The 22,470-nt window shown below is 38.4% G+C and overlaps 1 protein-coding gene and 1 pseudogene across 6 annotated transcripts in view; one reads left to right on the forward strand and one right to left on the reverse strand.

Moving 5' to 3' along the window:
- ALMS1 (ALMS1 centrosome and basal body associated protein) overlaps positions 1 to 22,470 on the reverse strand; it is a 189,094-nt gene that overhangs the window by 143,437 nt on the left and 23,187 nt on the right. For 5 of the 6 annotated variants that reach the window (XM_055539647.1, XM_055539645.1, XM_055539644.1 and 2 more), the window contains exons 2-3: positions 13,235 to 13,360; positions 2,981 to 3,176 (exon numbers count right to left, since the gene is read on the reverse strand). In XM_055539647.1, the coding sequence (XP_055395622.1) occupies positions 2,981 to 3,176; positions 13,235 to 13,360 (322 nt within the window). The remainder of the gene's footprint in view (positions 1 to 2,980; positions 3,177 to 13,234; positions 13,361 to 22,470) is intronic. The other variant, XM_055539646.1, reaches the window with a different exon arrangement.
- Positions 14,753 to 21,659, forward strand: LOC129622673 (F-actin-capping protein subunit alpha-2-like; annotated as a pseudogene).

A 22,470-nucleotide genomic window follows, 5' to 3' on the forward strand; every position in this document is an offset into this window, starting at 1 on the left:
TCAATGGAGTTGCTACTTTTGAATGAATTGATAAACTCATTTTTAAAGTTTTTCAGTTTTAATAATTTCTAATATTGGAAAACATCAATAAGCCACATCAACAAAAGTTCTCAGTAATTTTAAAGTGTGTCAAGGAAATCCTGTGGCCAAAATGTTTGAAAACTGCTAATTTCAAGGAAAAAAAATGCTTGTGAATACCTGAATGTCACCTTAAATAAGTTCTAACATCCTTAAATATGTACAACTAGGTATAAACTCCTATTCCTTATAGTATTTATACAATTACAAAAACAAAAAAGTAAACACTAGCAGAAACAAATCTATGAAACCAATAGTTTTTTATTTCATATTAATTTAACTAGACAAGTGATGTTTTGCTAAAACTGAAATGTCCTTTAAATATGAATGTAATACTGTGACTACAGTGTACCTTCTTGATTTCACAATGCCTATAATAATACTGCATTCCTTCCCTATCATAACTTCCATAGCATAACTGTCACACTCTTGTTTTAATCTTCAGTCTGTCTGCTTCCCACTTTGATTACCAATTCCATGTCTGCTTTATTCAGAGCTATATCCTCAGTGCTTAGCAAAATACCTGCTACAAAGTACCTCCTACACTTAGTAGGCACTCAGAATACAATTATTTATTTAATAAATGGATTAATAAAAAATGGGAAACTGAAAGATAACAGTAACATTTACCACCAAGGACTAATTGGTATAATTCTTCCTTGGCTCTGGCCTATAAGCTCAGTCCTAAACCTTCATAACAGAAATCTTTCATTCCTCGAAGAATTGTGAAGATTTTTCAACAAAGACCCCACATTTCCTCACACCTGGACAACTGTTGCTGGCCTGGATAGTCTTTTTTGAAATATCTAACCGTTCTGGCCCCAGTCATCATCATGACATTTGCCACTGATGAGATCCACTCTACAATGACTGGATTCAAGCCTAACAAAGTCACAATGCTGAAATTTCCTCTGGTCATCAGATCCCAGGATCTGATCTAATTATTAAAATGTTCTATTTTATCTACAGTAAATGAGAAACTGGAGCTGTAAAACTCAAGCCATGTAGCAGAATCTCCAACCCATTGCTGAAACTATTCTATTGGAGAACTTTACTTATTTGCTGTGACATAATGCTCGCTTTTTTTGTTATATAGCTATATAACATTATTAGCTATATTATTATTATTAGCTATATCCCATTGTTAAATGGCTCTACTAGTTGAAAACAGCCTCCCTACAAGTTTTGTAGTCTCATTTCAACTCTGCTGCTGCTGCTGCTAAGTCGCTTCAGTCATGTCCGACTCTGTGCGACCCCATAGATGGCAGCCCACCAGGCTCCCCTGTCCCTGGGATTCTCCAGGTAAGAACACTGGAGTGGGTTGCCATTTCCTTCTCCAATGCATGAAAGTGAAAAGTGAAAGTGAAGTCGCTCAGTCGTGTCCGACTCTTAGCAACCCCATGGACTGCAGCCCACCAGGCTCCTCCATCCATGGAATTTTCCAGGCAAGAGTACTGGAGTGGGGTGCCATTGCCTTCTCTGATTTTCAACTCTAGACTAGGAATTGGCAAACATTTTCTATAAAAGGTCAGCGAGTAAATACTTTAGGCTTTGTTGATCACACATGGTGTCTCTGCCCCATGTAATTCTTTTGTTCATTTGTTTTTTACAATCCTCTAAAGATGCTAAAACCTTTTTTCGCCCACAGACGGTACAAAATCAGGCTTCAGCCTGTGACTAGTAGCTTGCAGACCCCTGCTGTAGACCATTATCTAACTCATCCTATGGTACTATGATTTTCCTTTTATTGTACTGTCTTTCCAAAAGACAACACAGCTTTCCTCTATATATTCCTAAGTGCATAACACACAATAGGCACTTAGATATTTGCTAAATAAATGAATAAATGAAAAATAAGTTGCTTCATCTTTAGCATGACAGTCCTTCAAATATCTGATCATAGCCAAGTCTTTTCTTTCATATGCTATCAATGTTACCTCCTCTTCAAGGAACTCTAACTCTTGTCAATGTCTTTCTTTAAATATAAAACTAAATTTGACTTTGATGATCTGCATCACTGAATATATTGGCACTGATACTTTTTACTTGGATAGCATTTGAAAAGAACTTGTTGGATTAACTGCTAATTCATGCTCCTCTACAAAATTCTGTTAAGACACCTCTATGGTTGAATCCCACACCCTTGACAAAGGTTAACTATAAAATCTGTGATGGTTGCATTTTCTTCAATTTTTGAAACTAAAAATCTGAAGAAAACAGAAGGAAAACAAAATAATATTTGAATTATGAATTAGGCATAAAAAAATTGAAATTATCATATTGCCTAAGCATTCCTATATATGTGTAGCAATCTAAAGTAATGATAATATAATTCCATCTCCTACCTTGATGATTTGAAAAGGACTTAAAGTTTATCTTTTGTAAAGAGCTAATAAATTAGTTCCATATTAAACAGAGGAAAGCAGGAAGATCTGCCTCAGACAAGTCATTTAACCTCTTTATCTCAATGTTTGGATCTAAAAACTTAGGATAATGATAAATGTCTTAACTAGTTCTAAGAAGCTAATTAGGTAAGCATGAACATTTGTTTTCTGTTTGGTTTTTATACATCATGGAGCCTCCATTGCTGAGAGAAGCAGTCAAAGGATACCACATGTGGTTATCCCCAAGAAAAACCCCCGAGTCAGGACTGAGGACGCATATCCATGAGAGAAAGCTTCTATGCCTTCTGAGAGCAACAGGGAATGATAAAATGAGGAGCAATTGCATATTTAACGTAACTAGACCAGCTGGCCAGTGTGAAAAACCAGAAATAAACTAACACGTTTGAGTACAGTTCTACAGAACTCAACTCAAGGATTTAGACGCAAGATTTGGAGTCCCCCATATGTATTTTGTAAATGTGAGGTATTACTACTAGCTAAAAATAAAGAGGTATTACCTAGCAACGGAGAACATAAGAGGTCTCTGTTGGGATCCTTTCCTTGATTTTCTGATTGGGTCAATATACCTTCCTCCAAAGAGGTGAAATCGGTCACTTCAGTCCCTTTCTCTCTCATATTAAACCCAGTCTGGGCTGTATCCAAGGTGCAGGATGAGTCCATTTCTTGAGGAAGACAATGCCAAGATTCTGTTCTCTAAAACAAGAATTTTAAGGAAAATATGCCAAATCATTAACTGAGTTACCATACATATTAACATTTAGATTAAAATGTCCATTTACATTAGCATATAGCTTTCTATTTCATATTTTCATCAAAATTTTAAACAATCAAAGCTGTTCTCTTTTTTCACAATACAATTTTTTACCTTTTCCCATTATTACACATCTTTTAACGTGTTGAACCACTGGCATTTCTGCTATTCTTTAATATTACTTCTCATCATTAAAACAATAAATTTGGTTCTTCATGATGAAATCCTACAATATCATAAAACTGAAAAAAAAATTCCAAATCTAAAGCTACAATATTCTTTACACATGACCACTTTACTAACTCTTATTTGCTATACTAGTTTCTGTGGACTTCTTGGTACAAAACATGTGGCTTCATGAGTCGTGAGTGGTACATTTGTCTCTTTCAAATATTAACTCTTTTACTAGTGGCATGATTCAGAGCAATGTCTCTCAAAATACCTATGGTCAATTCTTCCTGCTTCCAACTCATTACAGGATAACATTTTATTAATACTAATAAAAATTAATAGGTAACAAGTAAATAAAAAACAAATTAATTTACAAACTAGAAAAAAAAAAAAAAAAGACTAGGAAAATGAAACTGAAAAGGTATATAAGCCCAAAATACAAAACACATGTCTAAGTGTCATTTTCTGATACTAAAAAACATCAATTTGCTATAAAAGTTTCTAAACACTTCCTCTCAATTCTTTTTATTTCTTGACAGTAACTGGCAATTCATGGACTGGCACCAATCCACAAACCACACTAAGTAGCAATGTTGAACTAAAGTTGAATTAAAGACTAATGGTAACCAGTTTTATAGGCATTTTCTGTTTAAGTCTGGTTATTTAAGAATATTCTTCCTGTCATGCTATTAAAGTATTCCTTTATTTTCACTTTAAATTAATTTGATTAGGAATGGGCATGAAATTTGATCAAACAGCATTAGAAGCCATCATTTTTCCCCAATTACATCTGATAAAATACAGCAATAAATTTCTTCATAATGTAACAACTTCACAGTAGTAGGCAGATGGTAGATGAGACCTTTAATTAGATTTGACAGCAGTCTTTAACATTCTCAGTGATTAAGATTCATTAGTATTTTTAAATGCTTTTGTTCTCTAACCTTGTTCTGTATATTTTTATACAAGGAAATTTTTTAAAAAATATAAAAGACTTCATCGTTGAATTCATTAAATCCAAAAACCTTTTTGATAGTTGGTACTATTATAACATTCTTGATTTCTTCTTAGTTCCAGTTCAACTCCATAAACTTTGAGAGGTTTGTATTAAGTCTACTTCATTAAGGTGGGGGTTTTTTTTCTTGACTGGATTTGCTAGGAATGTATACATTTTTTCTATCTTCAGTGTAACAGTTCTACTTTCTAACTTATTTCTGCTTTTCTCTTTACCATGTTTCCTCTACTTTCAGCTTTTCATTAATTATACAAACAAAATTTTTTGTTAAACAATGAATTATTTTAACCTATCTGTTTAAAAAGATGAGACAATGACATTATATTGATGGCTATCAATAGGCTTAGATAAATGATGTACTGATATTCATTATTTTATTTCTTAACCAAATTAAATTTTTTTAATTCCCAAATGACCCACATATAAAAATATATATTATAATTTAGGACAATTTCACAATTTCAACAAAACTTTAAAGGATTATTTCCATTAGTTAAAATCCTCTAACCGAATGTGCTTAAGAGTAAGCTTAAAAAAAAAAAAAAAAAGATACACAACTATCCACTTTCTAATATCAGCTATAAAAAAATAAATATACAGAGAAAAATAATCCTGGAGAATAATATTCTAAAATATTAACACTATCCATCTATGGCTTACCAGATAATAGACCTTTGGCATTCCAAAATATACCAATCCCATGTATGTCAGATAAATTAGTCAAATCTGTAACATCAAATTGCTATTGGAAACATGCTTTATACATTTTTCATACTTGAAAAATAAAAAGGAATGTGAGAATGATTTTTTTTTTTTCTTTTGAAAGTATTCAATTCAATAGGGAATAGTGGGCCAGTGAATAGGTTTGAAAGCAAGGGAATTCCAATCATCTTGGGATTTTCACTACAACAAAATTTCAGGTCCCAACTCATCTCTTAACCCCTCTGACCAGGGTTTGAGCCTTGTCCCATAGTTTATTCTTCACTACAGATGAAAGATATATGCATTTGTTCTCCTGTCCATACTCTGACCTCCACAGATCACTCAGCTCCTAAACTGCAATAATTTTGCTACTTTATGAAGACAACTATCCTATCACATTTACACTTCCCTGGTAGCCCAGTTGGTAAAGAATCTGCCTGCAATGCAGGAGAGCCAGGTTCAATCCCAAGGTCAGGATGATCCCCTGGAGAAGCAAATGGCAACCCACACCAGTATTCTGCCTGGAAAAATTCCATGGACAGAGGAGCCTGGGAGTTGGACATGACTGAGTAACACTTATTAACTGCATTTTCCTCTTTACCACTCTCAAGTGTTTGTCAGTTCAGTTCAGTTGCTCAGTCATGTCCAACTCTTTGCAACCCCATGGACTGCAGCACGCCAGGCCTCCCTGTCCATCACCAACTCCCAGAGTTCACCCAAACCCATGTCCATCGAGTCGGTGATGCCCTCCAAACATCTCATCCTCTGTCATCCCCTTCTCCTCCTACCCTCAATCTTTCCCAGCATCAGGGTATTTTCCAATGAGTCACCTCTTCACATCGGGTGGCCAAAGTATTAAGAGTTTCAGCTTCAACATCAATCCTTCCAATGAATGCCCAGGACTGATCTCCTTTACGATGGAGTGGTTGGATCTCCTTGCAGTCCAAGGGACTCTCAAGAGTCTTCTCCAACACCACAGTTCAAAAGCATCAATTCTTTGGCACTCGGCTTTCTTTATACTCTCACATCTTTATACTTTTTACTTTCCCATCTTTATACTTCAACTCTCACATCCATACATGACCACTGGAAAAACCATAGCCTTGACTAGACAGACCTTTGTTGGCAAAGTAATGTCTCTGCTTTTGAATATGCTGTCTAGGTTGGTCATAACTTTCCTTCCAAGGAGTAAGTGTCTTTTAATTTCATAGCTGCAATCACCATCTGCAGTGATTCTGGAGCCCCCAAAATTAAAGTCAGCCACTGTTTCCCCATCTATTTGCCATGAAGTGATGGGACCAGATGCCATGATCTTAGTTTTCTGAATGTTGAGCTTTAAACTAACTTTTTCACTCTCCTCTTTCACTTTCATCAAGAGGCTCTTTAGTTCTTCTTTTCACCCTTCTGTCATAAGGGTGGTATCATCTGCATATCTGAGGTTATTGATATTTCTCCTGACAATCTTGATTCCAGCTTGTGCTTCCTCCAGCCCAGCATTTCACATGATGTACTCTGCATGTAAGTTAAATAAATAGGGTGACAACATACAGCTTTCACGTACTCCTTTCCTGATTTGGAACCAGTCTGTTATTGCATGTCCAGTTCTAACTGTTGCTTCTTGACCTGCATACAGATTACTCAGGAGGCAGATAAGGTGGTCTGGTATTCCCATCTCTTTCAGAATTTTCCATAGTTTGTTGTGACCCACGCAGTCAAAGGCTTTGGCATAGTCAATAAAGCAGAAATAGATGTTTTTCTGGAACTCTCTTGCTTTTTCAATGATCCAGCGGATGTTGGCAATTTGATCTCTGGTTCCTCTGCCTTTTCTAAAACCAGCTTGAACATCTGGAAGTTCACGGTTCACGTATTGTTGAAAACTCGCTTGGAGAATTTGGGGCATTACTTTGCTAGTACGTGAGATGAGTGCAATTGTGTGGTAGTTTGAACATTCTTTGGCATTGCCTTTCTTTGGGATTGGAATGAAAACTGACCTTTTCCAGTCCTGGGGCCACTGCTGAGTTTTCCAAATGTGCTGGCATACTGAGTGCAGCACTTTCACAGCATCATCTTTCAGGATTTGAAATAGCTCAACTGAAATTCCATCACCTCCACTAGCTTTGTTCGTAGTGATGCTTCCTATGGCCCACTTGACTTCACATTCCAGGATGTCTGGCTCTAGGTGAGTGTGAGTGATCACACCATCGTGATTATCTGGGTCATGAAGATCTTTTTTGTACAGTTTTTCTGTGTATTCTTGTCACCTCTTCTTAATATCTTCTGCTTCTGTTAGATCCATACCATTTCTGTCCTTTATTGAGCCCATCTTTGCATGAAAAGTTCCCTTGGTATCTCTACTTTTCTTGAAGAGATCTCTAGTCTTTCCCATTCTATTGTTTTCCTCTATTTCTTTGCACTGATCACTGAGGCAGGCTTTCTTATCTGTGCTTGCTATTCTTTAGAACTCTGCATTCAAATAGGTGTATCTTTCCTTTTCTCCTTTGCCTTTCACTTTTCTTCTTTCCTCAGCTATTTATAAGGTCTCCTCAGACAACCATTTTGCCTTTTGCACTTCTTTTTCTTGGGGATGGTCTTGACCACTGCCTCCTGGACAATGTCATGAACCTCTGTCCATCCGTCCATAGTTCTTCAGGCACTCTATGAGATCTAATCTCTTGAATCTACTTGTCAGTTCCACTGTATAATGGTAAGGGATTTGATTTAGGTCATACCTGAATGGTCTAGTGGTTTTCCCTACTTTCTTCAATTTAAGTCTGAATTTTGCAATTCTAAGTTCATGATCTGAGCCACAGTTACCACCGAACAGTGACCCCACAAGAGACTGACCCAGACTTGTTCATGAGTGTCCAGGAGTGTCCAGTAGAGGCGTGGGTCTGCGGTGGCTGCTGCAGGGTCGGAGGCACTGAGTGCAGCTGTGCGTGCCCGCACCTTTTGAAGGAGGTCGCCGTTATCTTCATCACCTCCACCATAGTTTGGTCTCGGGTCAAACAACAGGGAGGGAGCATAGCGTCCCCCCCATCAACAGAAAACTGGATTAAAGATTTACTGAGCAAGGCCCCCCTGCCCATCAGAACAAGACCCAGTTTCCCCCCCAGTCTCTCCCATCAGGAAGCTTCCATAAGCCTCTTATCCTTATCCATCAAAGGGCAGACGGAATGAAAACCACAATCACAGAAAACTAACCAAACTGATCGCATGGACCACAGCCTTGTCTAACTCAATTAAACTACCCAAGACAGATGGGTCATGGTGGAGACATCTGACAAAACGTGGTCCACTGGAGAAGGGAACGGCAAACCACTTCAGTATTCTTGCCTAGGAGAACCCCATGAACACTGTGAGTGTCAGAGTCATCTTTATAAACACTGTTTCACAAACATTTCTGACTTTCTTACCCTTGTCCCCTACCATCCTATCTGCCTGGCAAAAGTTGAGTTCTAGTTGAACCTCTCCTTGTCTTAATCCAAGCAACAGCACACTGCTGAAGAAAACACACATTCAGACTGGATTTCCTTTAGATTTTTTTAAAATGAATTTTTACTGGAGTATAGTTGATTTTTTTTATTTTAAAAATCTCGCTTCCCAGGTGGCACTAGAGGTTAAAAAAAAAAAAAAAAAAAAACCCCGCCTACCACTGCAGGAGACACAAAAGATGCAGGTTCAATCCCTGGAGGAGGAAATGACAACCCACTCCAGTTTTATCACCTGGGAAATCCCATGGCCAGAGGAGCCTGGTGGGCTACAGTCCAAGGGGTCACAAGGAGTCAGACGTGACTGAGCACATATGCACGGGTGAACTGTTGATTTACAATGTGTTAGTTTCTGCTGTACAACAAAGTGAACCAGCAATATGTATACATATATCTTTTTTTTGGATTTTCTTCCTATTTAGGTCTCCACCGAGCACTGAGTAGAGTTCCCTGTGCTACACAGTAGGTTCTCATTAGTTATTTATTTTACACTTAGCAACAATATGAGCTGCTGGCTCAGAGCTTAAAGCGTCTGCCTGCAATGTGGGAGACCTGGGTCCAATCCCCGGGTCGGGAAGATCCCCTGGAGAAGGAAATGGCAACCCACTCCAGTACTCTTGCCTGGAGAATCCCATGGAGGGAAGAGCCTGGGAGGCTACAGTCCACAGGGTCGCAAAGAGTCGGACGCGACTGAGCGACTTCACTTTAGCAACAATAGTATATACATGTCAATCCCAATTCCCCAATTCATCCCACCACTCTCCCTTTTTCCTTGGTATTCATATATTTGTTCTCTATGTCTGTGTCTCTATTTCTGCTCTATGAATAAGATCACCTATACCAGTTTTTCTAGATTTCATATATATACATTAACATACAATATTTGCTTTAGATTGATAACATTAAACCTCAAAGGCACTCAGCCCTGCCTGGAAGTTCTACTATAATTTCCTGCCAAGCTGACTGGCCAAAATGATTACTTTATACTTTGCTCAGAACTACTGAACTCTCCTTCCTCATTTTCAACTGATGACCTCATTTCCCACTTCAGTAAGCAAAGAGCAGGAGATGGAGCTCCCTTATTTTCCTATCACAAGATCTACAGCCCTATTACCTAACCCAGATTTTCATTTTATGACTTAAACTGTCTCTCCCTCTACCTATCAATGGCTTTCCCATCTCATTCCATTTTTTTCTAATGATTTCTTTCCTATATGTGATTTCCCACTTTCCTTCACATATTTTCCCTTCCTACTGAACAATTCCTCTCTTCATGCAAACATACTCCAATAATTTCCCATCATAAAATAAAACTTTAAAAAAATCTGTTGACCATTCTTTTCTTTCAGCTTGTTTTGCTATGATCCTGAGTGTTATATCCTTTTAATTAATATAAAAAGACCCTCAAACCTCTAAATATTTTTGATTGATATGAAGAGGGATGACAATAAAATAAATACAAACAAATTTTGAAGGAGAAGTAAAGGCTGGAGATACAAATTTGCAATCTTTAAGTACACAGGTATATTTAAAGCCCCGGATCTACATGAGAATCAAAATATTCCAACATATCAAACAGAAGTCAAAAATTCAAATAAGTTGAGGGGACACAATTCAACAAATAACAATCTCCCTTCCATTAACGGTCACAATTACTATGCTTTTTCTTGTTAGGGTTTCTCGTAACCCTTTGAGCTTGGTGACAGTAAATCTCCTTCCTCTGTATCTTGCATTCAATGGATAATAACTGCAATTCAGAGAAAACTGAAGGAACCAGAAGAAATCTGATATCTAAGTTATTACATAATCACCTTTAAATATTTAATCATTATGAGTAAGACTGTATTTTTTTTCCTCCTACAAACATATATGAGCTTTTTCCTATCTGCTCACAATTTTTCCATTTCCTCTAAGTTTATTACTATGTTCTAGATTAGTGGTTCCCAAAATTTGGTCTGAAGATCCCTAGGAGTCACTGACATCCTTTCAGGGAAGTGACATGGGCCTCCATTTTCTAACTATGTACCTATATAAGGTTAGATTTTCTTCATATAATTTAAGCAAAACAATATATCCCAATGGACTAAACGCAGAAAGCAAATCTGAAAGTTTAGTTATGACAGTTAATTTTATGTGTTACTTGGCTGGGCCACAGGGTGCCCAGATATTTGGTTAAACAATCTGGGCACTGTGAGAGCATGTCTGGATGAGATTAACATTTGATCCACAGACTTAGTAAAGCAGACTGCCCTTCCTGATGTGGGCAGGCCTCACCTAATCCACTAAAGGCCTGAATAGAACAAAAGGCTAGACAAAAGATAATTTGCTCTCTCTGTCTGATGGTCTTCAAGCTGGGACATCAGTCTTCTGCCTTTGGAATCAGACTTGGCACAGAACTTATACCATCCGCTGGCCTGTCATTGAGCCTTTAGACTTGGGTTAGAACATATACCATCAGTCAATTCCTAGGTCCAGACTGGAATTAAACTATCAGCACCCCTGGGTCCCCACATTATAGAACTTGGAATTTCTCAGCCTCCATAATCACATGAGCCAATCTGCTAAGGGAAATGTGGACTGAAACTGCCCGCCATGACCAGGCAAGTGGCCAGCCACTTGCATGAGTTATCTTAACAATAGGAAGTCCATGGTAAGTAATGTGGAAGTAACAAGCTACCACCATCAGAAAGAATTTGGGAAAGGTCAAAAGGAGATAGGAGACACCAGCCCAAACATCCTACCAATCTCCCAGAATCCTTCTCTTGGCTGAGCTATGCACACACCACCAGGAAGGACCCTGAGACAGAAGGATCAACCCAGAAACTAAACCCCATCACCATAAATCCAGAGACTGCAAGTCTCATGGCAGAGTAGTTCTCTTGGGTTCTCTTACCCTCCTGCTCGCCACCTGGGTTTTCCCCAACAAAATCTCTTGCTTTGTCTGCATGTGTGTCTCCCCGGATAATTAATATCCAAGTGTTTAGACAAGAGCCCACTTTTGGGCCATAGATGGGGTCTCCACTCCTGCAACAAATTCCTTATAATACACACACAGACACAAATATACACACACACACACACACACACACACACACACACACACACATATACACACACATATATACATACTGTATATATGTGGGTTTTCCTGGTGGCTCAGACGGTATAGAATCTGACTGCAATGCAGGAGGCCTTGGTTTGATCCCTGGGTCAGGAAGATCCCCTGGAGAAGAAAATGGCTACCCACTCCAATACTCTTGCCTAAAGAAATCCATGGACAGAGGAGCCTGGCGGGCTACAGTCTAAGGGGTTGCAAAGAGTTGGACACAACTGAGCAACTAACACTATTGTAAATACACATGTATTATCTCCTATTGGTTCTATTTTTCTGGAGAACCCTGTCTAATACAACAACTGTCTTCTAGTAAGGCTAACATTAAAGAGATGTGCAAAAATGTAAAACGATGCCATCCTTTCAACCAATTTTTTTTGCTTTGGAAAACAGTAATTTTTCATTTTAAAACATATTTTTATGTTAATATATAATGGATTTGTTATTTTTAAATAAATGTTCTTAAAATGATTTAATTTTAATAACTTGACATCAGTTCAGTTCAGCTCAGTCGCTCAGTCGTGTCCAACTCTGCGACCCCATGAATTGCAGCATGCCAGGCCTCCCTGTCCATCACCAACTCCCGGAGTTCACTCAAACTCATGTCCATCGAGTCAGTGATGCCATCCAGCCATCTCATCCTCTGTCGTCCCCTTCTCCTCTTGCCCCCAATCCCTCCCAGCATCAGGGTCTTTTCCAATGAGTCAACTCTTCGCATGAGGTGGCCAAAGTACTGGGGTTTCAGCTTTAGCATCATTCCTTCCAAAGAACACCCAGGACTGGTCTCCTTTAGGATGGACTGGTTGGATCTCCTTGCAGTCCAAGGGACTCTCAACAGTCTTCTCCAACACCACAGTTCAGAAGCATCAATTCTTCGGTGCTCAGCTTTCTTCACAGTCCAACTCTCACATCCATACATGACCACTGGAAAAACCATAGCCTTGACTAGACGAACCTTTGTTGGCAAAGTAATGTCTCTGCTTTTGAATATGCCGTCTAGGTTGGTCATAACTTTCCTTCCAAGGGGTAAGTGTCTTTTAATTTCATGGCTGCAATCACCATCTGCAGTGATTTTGGAGCCCCAAAAAATAAAGTCAGCCACTGTTTCCCCATCTATTTCCCATGAAGTGATGGGACCAGATGCCATGATCTTAGTTTTCTGAATGTTGAGCTTTAAGCCAACTTTTTCACTCTCCTCTTTCACTTTCATCAAGAGGCTTTTTAGTTCCTCTTGACTTTCTGCCGTAAGTGTGGTGCCTGTCATCTGCATATCTAAGGTTATTGATATAGACAACCCTTATAAACAAAAACTCTTTAAAACACTTTTGAAAAATGTAAAGGAATCCTGAGACCAAAAAAAAGTAAACTGCTGTTCTATATAATTAAGGCTACCAAAGATCTACTAGAAAAGTAGAATATTAAACTAATTCACCTCTTTCTGCTCTTCATAGCTAAATCAGAATTTCTCATGCTGCTTATCAAAAGGAAGTTTTCCAGTTACAGAAGACATACCTGATCATTGCCAGAACCCCACGGAGCTATATTTTCCAAAGAGGCCATGTTAGTATCAGAAATTTGTGTTCTACTATTGTTTTGATATAATGGCTGTTGCCACAGATGACAGGTCAATGGAACAACCTGAAAATCAAAGGCAGATTTAAAGAGAGTAATAACACAATCCCTATGACTAAACAATAAACAAATTTAATGTTTAAATTATGTTTGTCAGTTTATAAAGCACTTTCACAAATATAACATTTAGACTTCATAATCACTGTCCAACTTATTATCTTCAACCTCCCTGGTGGTGCAGTAGTTAAGAATCCACCTGCCAACACAGGAGACATGAGTCTGATCCTTGGTCCAAGGAGATCCCACATGCCAGAGGGCAACTAAGCCCATGCACCACAATTACAAGCCCAAGCTCTAGAGCACCTGTGCTCTACAGCAAGAGAAGCCACCACAAAGAGAAGCCTGCACAACCTAACTATACAGTAGCCCCCACTCACCACAACTAGAGAAAGCTGATGCACAGAACGCAGTGCAGCCAAACTTAATTATTTTTTAATTAATTCATTAAAAAAAATTAGGAAATAGTGATTTTGGTTACACAGTAAGGACTTGACATATTCCAACAAACCACACCAGTTCTTTAACCTCCTATGCTTGTACCTGGAGAAGGTAATGGCAACCCACTCTGCTATTCTTGCCTGGAAAATCTCATGGACAGGGGAGCCTGGTGGGCTACAGTCCATAGGCTCGCAAAGAGTCAGACACTACTGAAGTGACTTCGCACACATACTTGTAGAAGTAAAAGAAGCAAGTAGAAACAAGCAAGTTACCTATTTCACAATCTTACTATTTGAGACATCTAAGAAATTAACCCAAATAACAGGAATTAAAATCATCCGAGAGCATGGACAATGGGGACAAAGTTGGGCTCATTTTGCATAATCAGAGGTTGAAGCAGGGCTCTCCTATTTGTGAAAGAAGGCAATAAAAACTGAAGCAGTGCACATGGAAAAGATCAGAGGCAATCAAACAAAAATGACTTCAGTCACACCAAGTCACCTACTGGTTCAGGATGGGTTACTGAGATTTTCCCCAATATTCTTGGAGTGTAAGAACCCAAAGCTTCCAATGTAAAACCTCCTTTTAAAGGAGATGCAAGGGGCAAGGTGGAGACAACCAGAATAGAGAAGAACACCAGGTAGAGAAGAATGTACCAAAGGACAAAACAAAGCAACACTCTTGCTAAAAATGAAATTACAAACTATACTTTCAAAGGTATTTCAAAAGACTTCAAAATGAGAATACCTCAGACTCTTAAAGAGACTTTTTAAAAAGAGACATGTACAGGGAGGGAGGAAGGAGGAGGGTTCAGGATGGGGAACACGTGTATACCTGTGGCGGATTCATGTTGATATATGGCAAAACCAATACAACATTGTAAAGTTAAAAAATAAAATAAAATAAAAAGAGACATAATGTCCATAAAAAAAGAGATTGATAAAAATAAAACAGGCAGCTATGAGTCAAGAAAAGATGCATGCTCACAAAACCACAAATGTCAAAGAACCTCTGAAGGAAACTCAAGATCATAAGGTAATTTTTTCCCCCATAATTAAAACAGTTACTACACTAACAAAACATTTTTACAGAGCACATACAACAATGTGCTTTTGATGAGAAAGGCAAGCTTAACTCAAAAATCTATTCAATAACTAAAGAGATTCTATTCAATAACTAAAGAGATTTCTATGGTATAGACTCTTTTATGAGGTTTTTCTCAAAAGGTAGAACACCATGGGGCACACCCACCTTGCTTCAGTGGCATTTTCTGAGGAATAAAGAACAAAAAGCAAAGAAAGGCATTTTGCAAATTCATTTTGGCAATTTGAAATCCCTAAATAAATAAAAATAGAGCCAATGTTTTGGCACAGTTAGTATTCCTTGAGCCCTCCAGGAACGAAGAATGCCAAAATGAATGTTCATAATGGCTATTCACTGCAACTAAATAATGCTGGGTGTACAGCACAGGGTCTTGCCTTTGAAAATAGCTGATTCATATTAGCTTACAAAAAAAAGTTCAATTCCCTAGGATATTTGTAGAACACTAATGATACAATATTACGAAACCAACACTTTGACAAACTAACCCAGTGTGTGAGAAAAAAGAACACACTTTCACTTTTATCAGCTAAAAAAACCTTAAAAGTTAAAATTAAATGTTAAAAGTTCTTACTGTTGTTCATTCCCTCAGTTGTGTCCGACTCTTTGTGACCCCATGGACTCCAGCACGCCACGCTTCCCTATCCTTCACTATCTCCCAGAGTTTGCTCAAACTCATGTCCATTGAGTCCATGATGACATCCAACCATCTCATCCTCTGTCGCTCCCTTCTTCTTCTTCCAGTGAATGGGTTCATTGGAAAAGTTCTTACTAAAAAAATACATTTCCCAGAACTTATTTTTATTACCTACCCAATGGTTTATAGACTTCATTAAGGAAATTAATTTCTAATACATTCCCGTATGTCTGATCAGTTTTCCCACAGGTGCCTCAGATATTGGTATAACCCAAACACTTGAAAGAGAATTCTTAAGATGAATGCTTTAAAACTAAGCAGGTGTCATCAGCAACTCTGATCTGAGGTTAAATGCCTTCTGGTATAAACAGTTTCAGAGTCCTTCCCTGATTAGCTTTTAATATTAAAAGTTTGTGGTCTTTAGTGGTCTTCCAACTACATACTACCTATCAAAGAAACATTTTAGATCTAAGGATGCATATCAATTAAAAGGATTAAAAAAAGATATTTCATACAACAGTAACCAAAACACAGGAGCGGTCAAAAACTGTTACAAGAGACAAAGAAGTATGCCATATAATGATAAAAGGGTCAATTCACCAAGAAGATATGAAAAGTGTATTTCTGCACCAAACTTCAGAGCTCCTAAATTAATAAGACAGATGTTGGAAGAACTGAACGGAGAAATACACAACATAATGAATAATGAATAATGTTCTTTCAATAATGCATAGAACCAGTCAGAAGAATAAGAAAATACAGAAATTGAACAACACTATAGACCAATCAAACCTGCTGCTGCTAAGTCGCCTCAGTCGTGTCAGACTCTATGAGACCCCATAGACGGCAGCCCACCAGGCTTCCCTGTCCCTGAGATTCTCCAGGCAAGAACACTGGAGTGGGTTGCCATTTCCTTCTCCAATGCAGGAAAGTGAAAAGTGAAAGTGAAGTCGCTCAGTCATGTCTGACTCTTAGCGACGCCATGGACTGTAGCCTACCAGGCTCCTCCGTCCATGGGATTCTCCAAGCAAGAGTACTGGAGTGGGGTGCCATTGCCTTCTCCATCAAACCTAACAGATATATATATAGAATACTCAATCCATAAACAGCAGAATACATTTTCTCAATTACACATGAAACATTCTTCAGGACAGAACACATGTCTAGCCATAAAACTAGTCTGAATAAATTCAAGAAGACTGAACTAATACACAGTACCTTTTCTAATCACAATGTAATGAAACTAGAAATAAACAGCCTAAGAAAAAACTGGAAATTTTACAATATGTGGAAATTAAACACTACTCTCTTAAACAACAAGAAGTCATAAAGGAAATCAGAAAATACCTTGACACAAATGAAAATGCAAAATACCAAAAAAATTTATGCATGCAATTAAAGAAGTAATAAGAAGGAAGTTTAAGCTATAAATGGCATGCTTTAAAAAAAGGTAAGATCTCAAGTAACAATCTAACTTGCACCTCAAGGAACTAAAAGAAAAACTAAAACCTAAAGCTGAAAATAACAAAAATTGGAGCACAGATAAATGAAATGGTCAACAAGGGAAAAAAATCATGAAACTAAAAGTGATTTTTTCAGAAAACTGACAACATTGATAACCCCTTAGCTAGACTAAGAAAAAAAAAGACTCAAATAATAAAATCAGAAATACAAGAGGGAATATTACAACCAATGCCACAAAATAAGGACCATAAGAGAACATTATGAACAACTGCACACCAACACACAGGACACACATTAATCCCTAGAAAGACACAACCTACTAAGACTGAACAATGAAAAAACAGAAAATCTGAAATGTATAACTAGCAAGGAGATTGAATCAGTAATCAAAAGCTTGCCAACTCAGAAAAGCCAAGGACCAAATCGCTTCAATCACCCTCAAAAATGTTAGCACACAGAATTCACAACCCATTAAAAGTAGTATACACCATGATCACGTGGGGATTAACCATGGAATGCAAGGATGATTCAACTCATAAAAAGCAATCAATACTTCACATTGACAGAATGAAGAACAAAACCACTGATCATCTTTACTGATACAGAAAAAGCACTTGAATATTCAATACCCTTGCATGATAAAAGCACTCAACAAATGAGGAACAGAAGGAAACTAATCAATATAATGGGGCTTCCCAAAGGTGGCTTTAGTTCAGTTCAGTCGCTCAGTCGTGTCCGACTCTTTGCGACCCCATGAATCGCAGCACCCCAGGCCTCCCTGTTCATCACCAACTCCCGGAGTTCACTGAGACTCACATCCACCGAGTCACTGATGCCATCCAGCCATTTCATCCTCTGTCGTCCCCTTCTCCTCCTGCCCCCAATCCCTCCCAGCATCAGAGTCTTTTCCAATGAGTCAACTCTTCGCATGAGATGGCCAAAGTACTGGAGTTTCAGCTTCAGCATCATTCCTTCCAAAGAAATCTCAGGGCTGATCTCCTTCAGAATGGACTGGCTTAGTAGGTAAAGAATCTGCCTGCAATGCAGGAGACACAGGTTCAATCCCTAAATTGGGAAGATCCCCTGGAAGAGGGCATAAATCCACTCCAGTATTCTTGCCTGGAGACTCCCATGGACAGAGGAGCCTGGTGGGATACAGTCCAAAGGGTTGCAAACAGTCAAACATGACCTAGGCCACTTATGAGGACCCACAACTAACTCATATCATACTCAATAGTGTAAAACTGAAAGTTTTTCCTCTAAGACCAGGGACAATGCAAGAATGCCTACTCTTGCCATTTCTAATCAACACAGTACTGGGAGTATCAGCCAGAGCAAAGAGATCCCAAGAATAAATTCTCACATATATATGGTCAAATAATTTTCAATAAAAGTATGAAGTTCATTCAATGGGAAGAGGATGGTCTTTTCAACAAATATAAAATTAAAAGGGAAATAAACTTTCCCACAGAAAAGAAACTTCCACTTCTCAACCTTGGCACTGAGTGGAGGGAGTTAAAAAGAACTTCCCTGAGAATCTGAACAGTAAGCCAGTACTGATTCAGGTTTTCAGTCTGAATTCATGCTACAGTATTGTCCAAAACCGGAGAAGGCAACGGCAACCCACTCCAGTACTCCTGCCTGGAAAATCCCATGGACGGAGGAGCCTGGTAGGCTGCCGTCTACGGGGCTGCACAGAGTTGGACACGACTAAAGTGACTTAGCAGCAGCATTCCTTTAGTGTTCTAGAAGCCAGATCAAAGACTTAAAGACCTAAAACTATAAAACTCTTAGAAGAAAATTCAGAGCAAAAGTTGCACAACAGTAGGTTTGGCAATGATTTCTTGGATATGATAGCAAAGGCACAAGCAACAAAAGAAACAATAGACAAACTGGACTTCATGAAAATTGTCAAATTCTGTATATCAGAAGACACCACCAACAGAGTAAAAAGGCAAACCACAAAATGGGGGAAAATGTTTGAAAATCACATATCTGATACAGGATTAATAGCCATAATATATAAAGAACTCTTAAAACTCAAAACGGAGCAGGCAATGGCAACCCACTCCAGTACTCTTGCCTGGAAAATCCCATGGATGGAGGAGCCTCATAGGCTGCAGTCCATGGGGTCGCTAAGAGTCGGACACGACTGAGCAACTTCACTTTCACTTTTCACTTTCCTGCATTGGAGAAGGAAATGGCAACCCACTCCAGTGTTCTTGCCTGGAGAATCTCAGGGACGGGGGAGCCTGGTGGGCTGCCGTCTATGGGGTCACACAGAGTCAGACACAACTGAAGCGACTTAGCAGCAGCAGCAACAGTAAAACTCAAAAACAAAACAAAAAACCACCTAATTAACCTATTATCAAATAGGCAAAGAACTTGCAGAGCCATTTCTCCAAACATATACAAATAGCCACTAAGTACAGGGAAAGATGTTCAACATCACTCATCAAAACAATAAGACATCACCTCATACTCATCAGGATAGTGAAAGTGAAAGTCACTCAGTCGTGTCCAACTCTTTGTGACCCCATGGACTGTATCCATGGAATTCTCCAGGTCAGTATACTGGAGTGGGTAGCCTTTCTCTTCTCCAGGGACTCTTCCCAATCCAGGGATTGAACCCAGGTCTCCCTCATTGCAGGCAGGTTCTTTACCAGCTGAGCCACAAGGGAAGCCCAAGGGTACTGAAGTGGGTAGCCGATCCCTTCTCCAGCGGATCTTCCCGACCCAGGAATCGAACCAGGGTCTCCTTCATTGCAGGCAGGTTCTTTACCAACTGAGCTATGAGGGAAGCCCACTCATCAGGATGGCTACTATCAAAAAAAAGAAAAAGAGAAAGAAAAAAAATAACAAATGTTGGCAAACATGTGGAGAAACTGGGACCCTTGTGTAGTGTTGGTGAAACTATAAAATGGTACAACTATTATGGAAAACAGTAGGGAGGTTCCTCAGAAAACTAAAAATAGAACTACCACCATGTTCTAGCAATCCCACTTCTGCGTATATATCCAAAAGAACTGAAGGCAAGGTCTAGAGATATTTGCAAACCTATGCTCACAGCAGCACTACTCACAACAGCCAACAGGCAGAAGCAATCCAAGGGTCTTATCAGCTGATAAGGGATAAACAAAATGTTGTACATACATAGAGTGCAATGTTATTCAGACTTAAAAGGAGGGTAATTGGGTCACTACTACAACATGGATGAATCCTGAGGATGAAAGTGAAAATAAGCCAGTCACAAAGGACAGATACTATATGGTTCCACTTAAAAGAGGCATCTAGAGTAATCAAATTCACAGAAACACAAAGCAGAAACGTGGCTGCTAGGAGCTGAGATAAGGGGAAACGGGGAGTTGTTTATGGTGCAGAGTTTCAGCTTTGCAAAATGAAAAGAGTTCTGGACACTGGTTGTACAACAAGGTTAATGTATTTAACATTATCAAACTATACACTTTAAAATGGTTAAGATGGTTAAGATATTATGTGTATTTTATCACAATTAAAATTCTTTTTAAAAATTTTCAATCCCCAGATAAACCTAAACGGAAAATTTCTTTATTTCTTTTACAAGAAATACTAAGGGAAATGCTTCAGGATGATACTAGAGAGTAACTGAAATTTATACAAAATAACAGAGAATTAATTAAAGCAATTACACAGCTAACTGCAAAAGACAGTGTAACTGCGTATTTCTCCTCCTTTCTTCCCTTTGACAATCTAAAAAGCCTTCACTGGCAGGATGTGCAGCAAGGAAGACCAGGCGGAAAGGGGCAAGGCAGGCTGTCACTGCCAGCATCAACACGGGCAGCCTAGTGTGCCACCGAAAGGAAAACAGCAGATCTGGAGGAGCAGTTGTCTGATGAGAAGGTATGCATAGCAGCAAAATTCATCCTTCATGCCCCTCCTGGAGAATTTAACAAGGTGTTTAATGATGTTCTGTTATTGCTTAACAATGACACTCTTCTGAGGGAAGGGGCAACCCAGGCATACCTCAGTAAAACTGAAGGTTTTGAAAATCAGGTATTAAAAACAGAACATGGTAACTTGGGAAACGGAAAGTTTTTGGAACCAAAAAACTTGATCACTTAAAATAAGGACACAACTGATCCAACACTGTATGAAGCAGAAAACGCAACTGAACCATGGCAAACTTCAGTAATAATGGCTCTCTGCTGCTGCTGCTGCTAAGTCGCTTCAGTCGTGTCCGACTCTGTGTCAGTACTGTATGTGGTTAAAAAAAATAGATGGACAGCAAACAGTTATCGCATGCATAGAAAGCCATTAATTTCAAGCAAAAGACTTTTGGAATGGTCATTGGAGGTCAGAGTGGATGTTTACAATCATTCCTTCAACTACTCAGGTGCCTGGCATCTTGAATTCAGGTTCATTATTATGAAAATGTTAAGGTTCAGCTATGAGTCATAAAGATATACAAGATTCCCTAACAGTGTCTAATGAGGTGCAAACAGCAAATGAATTTATAAAGATTGAAGAGGCTAAAAAGGATGAATATCAAACTGTCATCAGTGAAAATTATCAGACAATGTCAGACACAACTTTCATCAATGGTTCCCAATTACTCACACTAAGATTGATTGGAACAAGATCCTTAACTACAAGCTTGGCAAAGAAATGCAGAATGCATTAAGATAAACACTGAAAGACCAGATCATTTTAGTGTCTTTGTGTTTTAAAAAATACTCATTACAAAAACATTCAAAACTGTCAAGCTCACCACCTAGTCAGATGGGCAGTTGCCATTTAAAATCACTGTAATTAATTAGTTCGATTAAAGCACAAAGTTTGGTAATCAATCATTATTTTCTATTTTTCTTGTTCAAAGAGGACTGAAAATCAGTTTAAATGTTTTTTACTTTCTGTTATGCCTTTCTTTCTTATAATGAAGAGATGATTTCTCTAATGTCAAACATTTTTCAAGTGTTTCAAAATTTTTTTACTTACCGTAACCCTAAAATTGCTGTCTTTGGTTTATAAAGTGGATAACTTTTGATATTTGCCCAGTTCATTTTAATGAAGTCAGTAATGGACACTACAGTTTAAGGAGGCTGATGTACTTAGCCATATACACTAAAGAAATTGTCTACATTTTTCCCCTCATCTCTTTCTCTTATGTAAGATTGAGATTAGAGGGAAAACATTTTCTTTATCTGTGTTTAAACCTTTCAAGAAGGTTATTTAGCACAAGGCCAATGTCTAATGCTGTCTTGACATTCTGAATTAAATGAAAATACTTATTTCAGAAATGCATTTAATGCTTTTTTCCCTCGTGAGTTATGCAAATTAGCTTTGGATTACAAGCTATGTCCCCAATTTATATTTATCATAAAGCCACAACTGTATTATAACAAGGCAAAATGTAACATATATAATCCTGAACTCATGACCATGATTCAGTTTATTTTTCTCTTGTACAGAGAAATACTAAAATTCAGTGTCTTCCCTG

Source organism: Bubalus kerabau, chromosome 11 (assembly GCF_029407905.1).
Source record: "Bubalus kerabau isolate K-KA32 ecotype Philippines breed swamp buffalo chromosome 11, PCC_UOA_SB_1v2, whole genome shotgun sequence".
Lineage (NCBI taxonomy): Eukaryota > Metazoa > Chordata > Mammalia > Artiodactyla > Bovidae > Bubalus > Bubalus kerabau.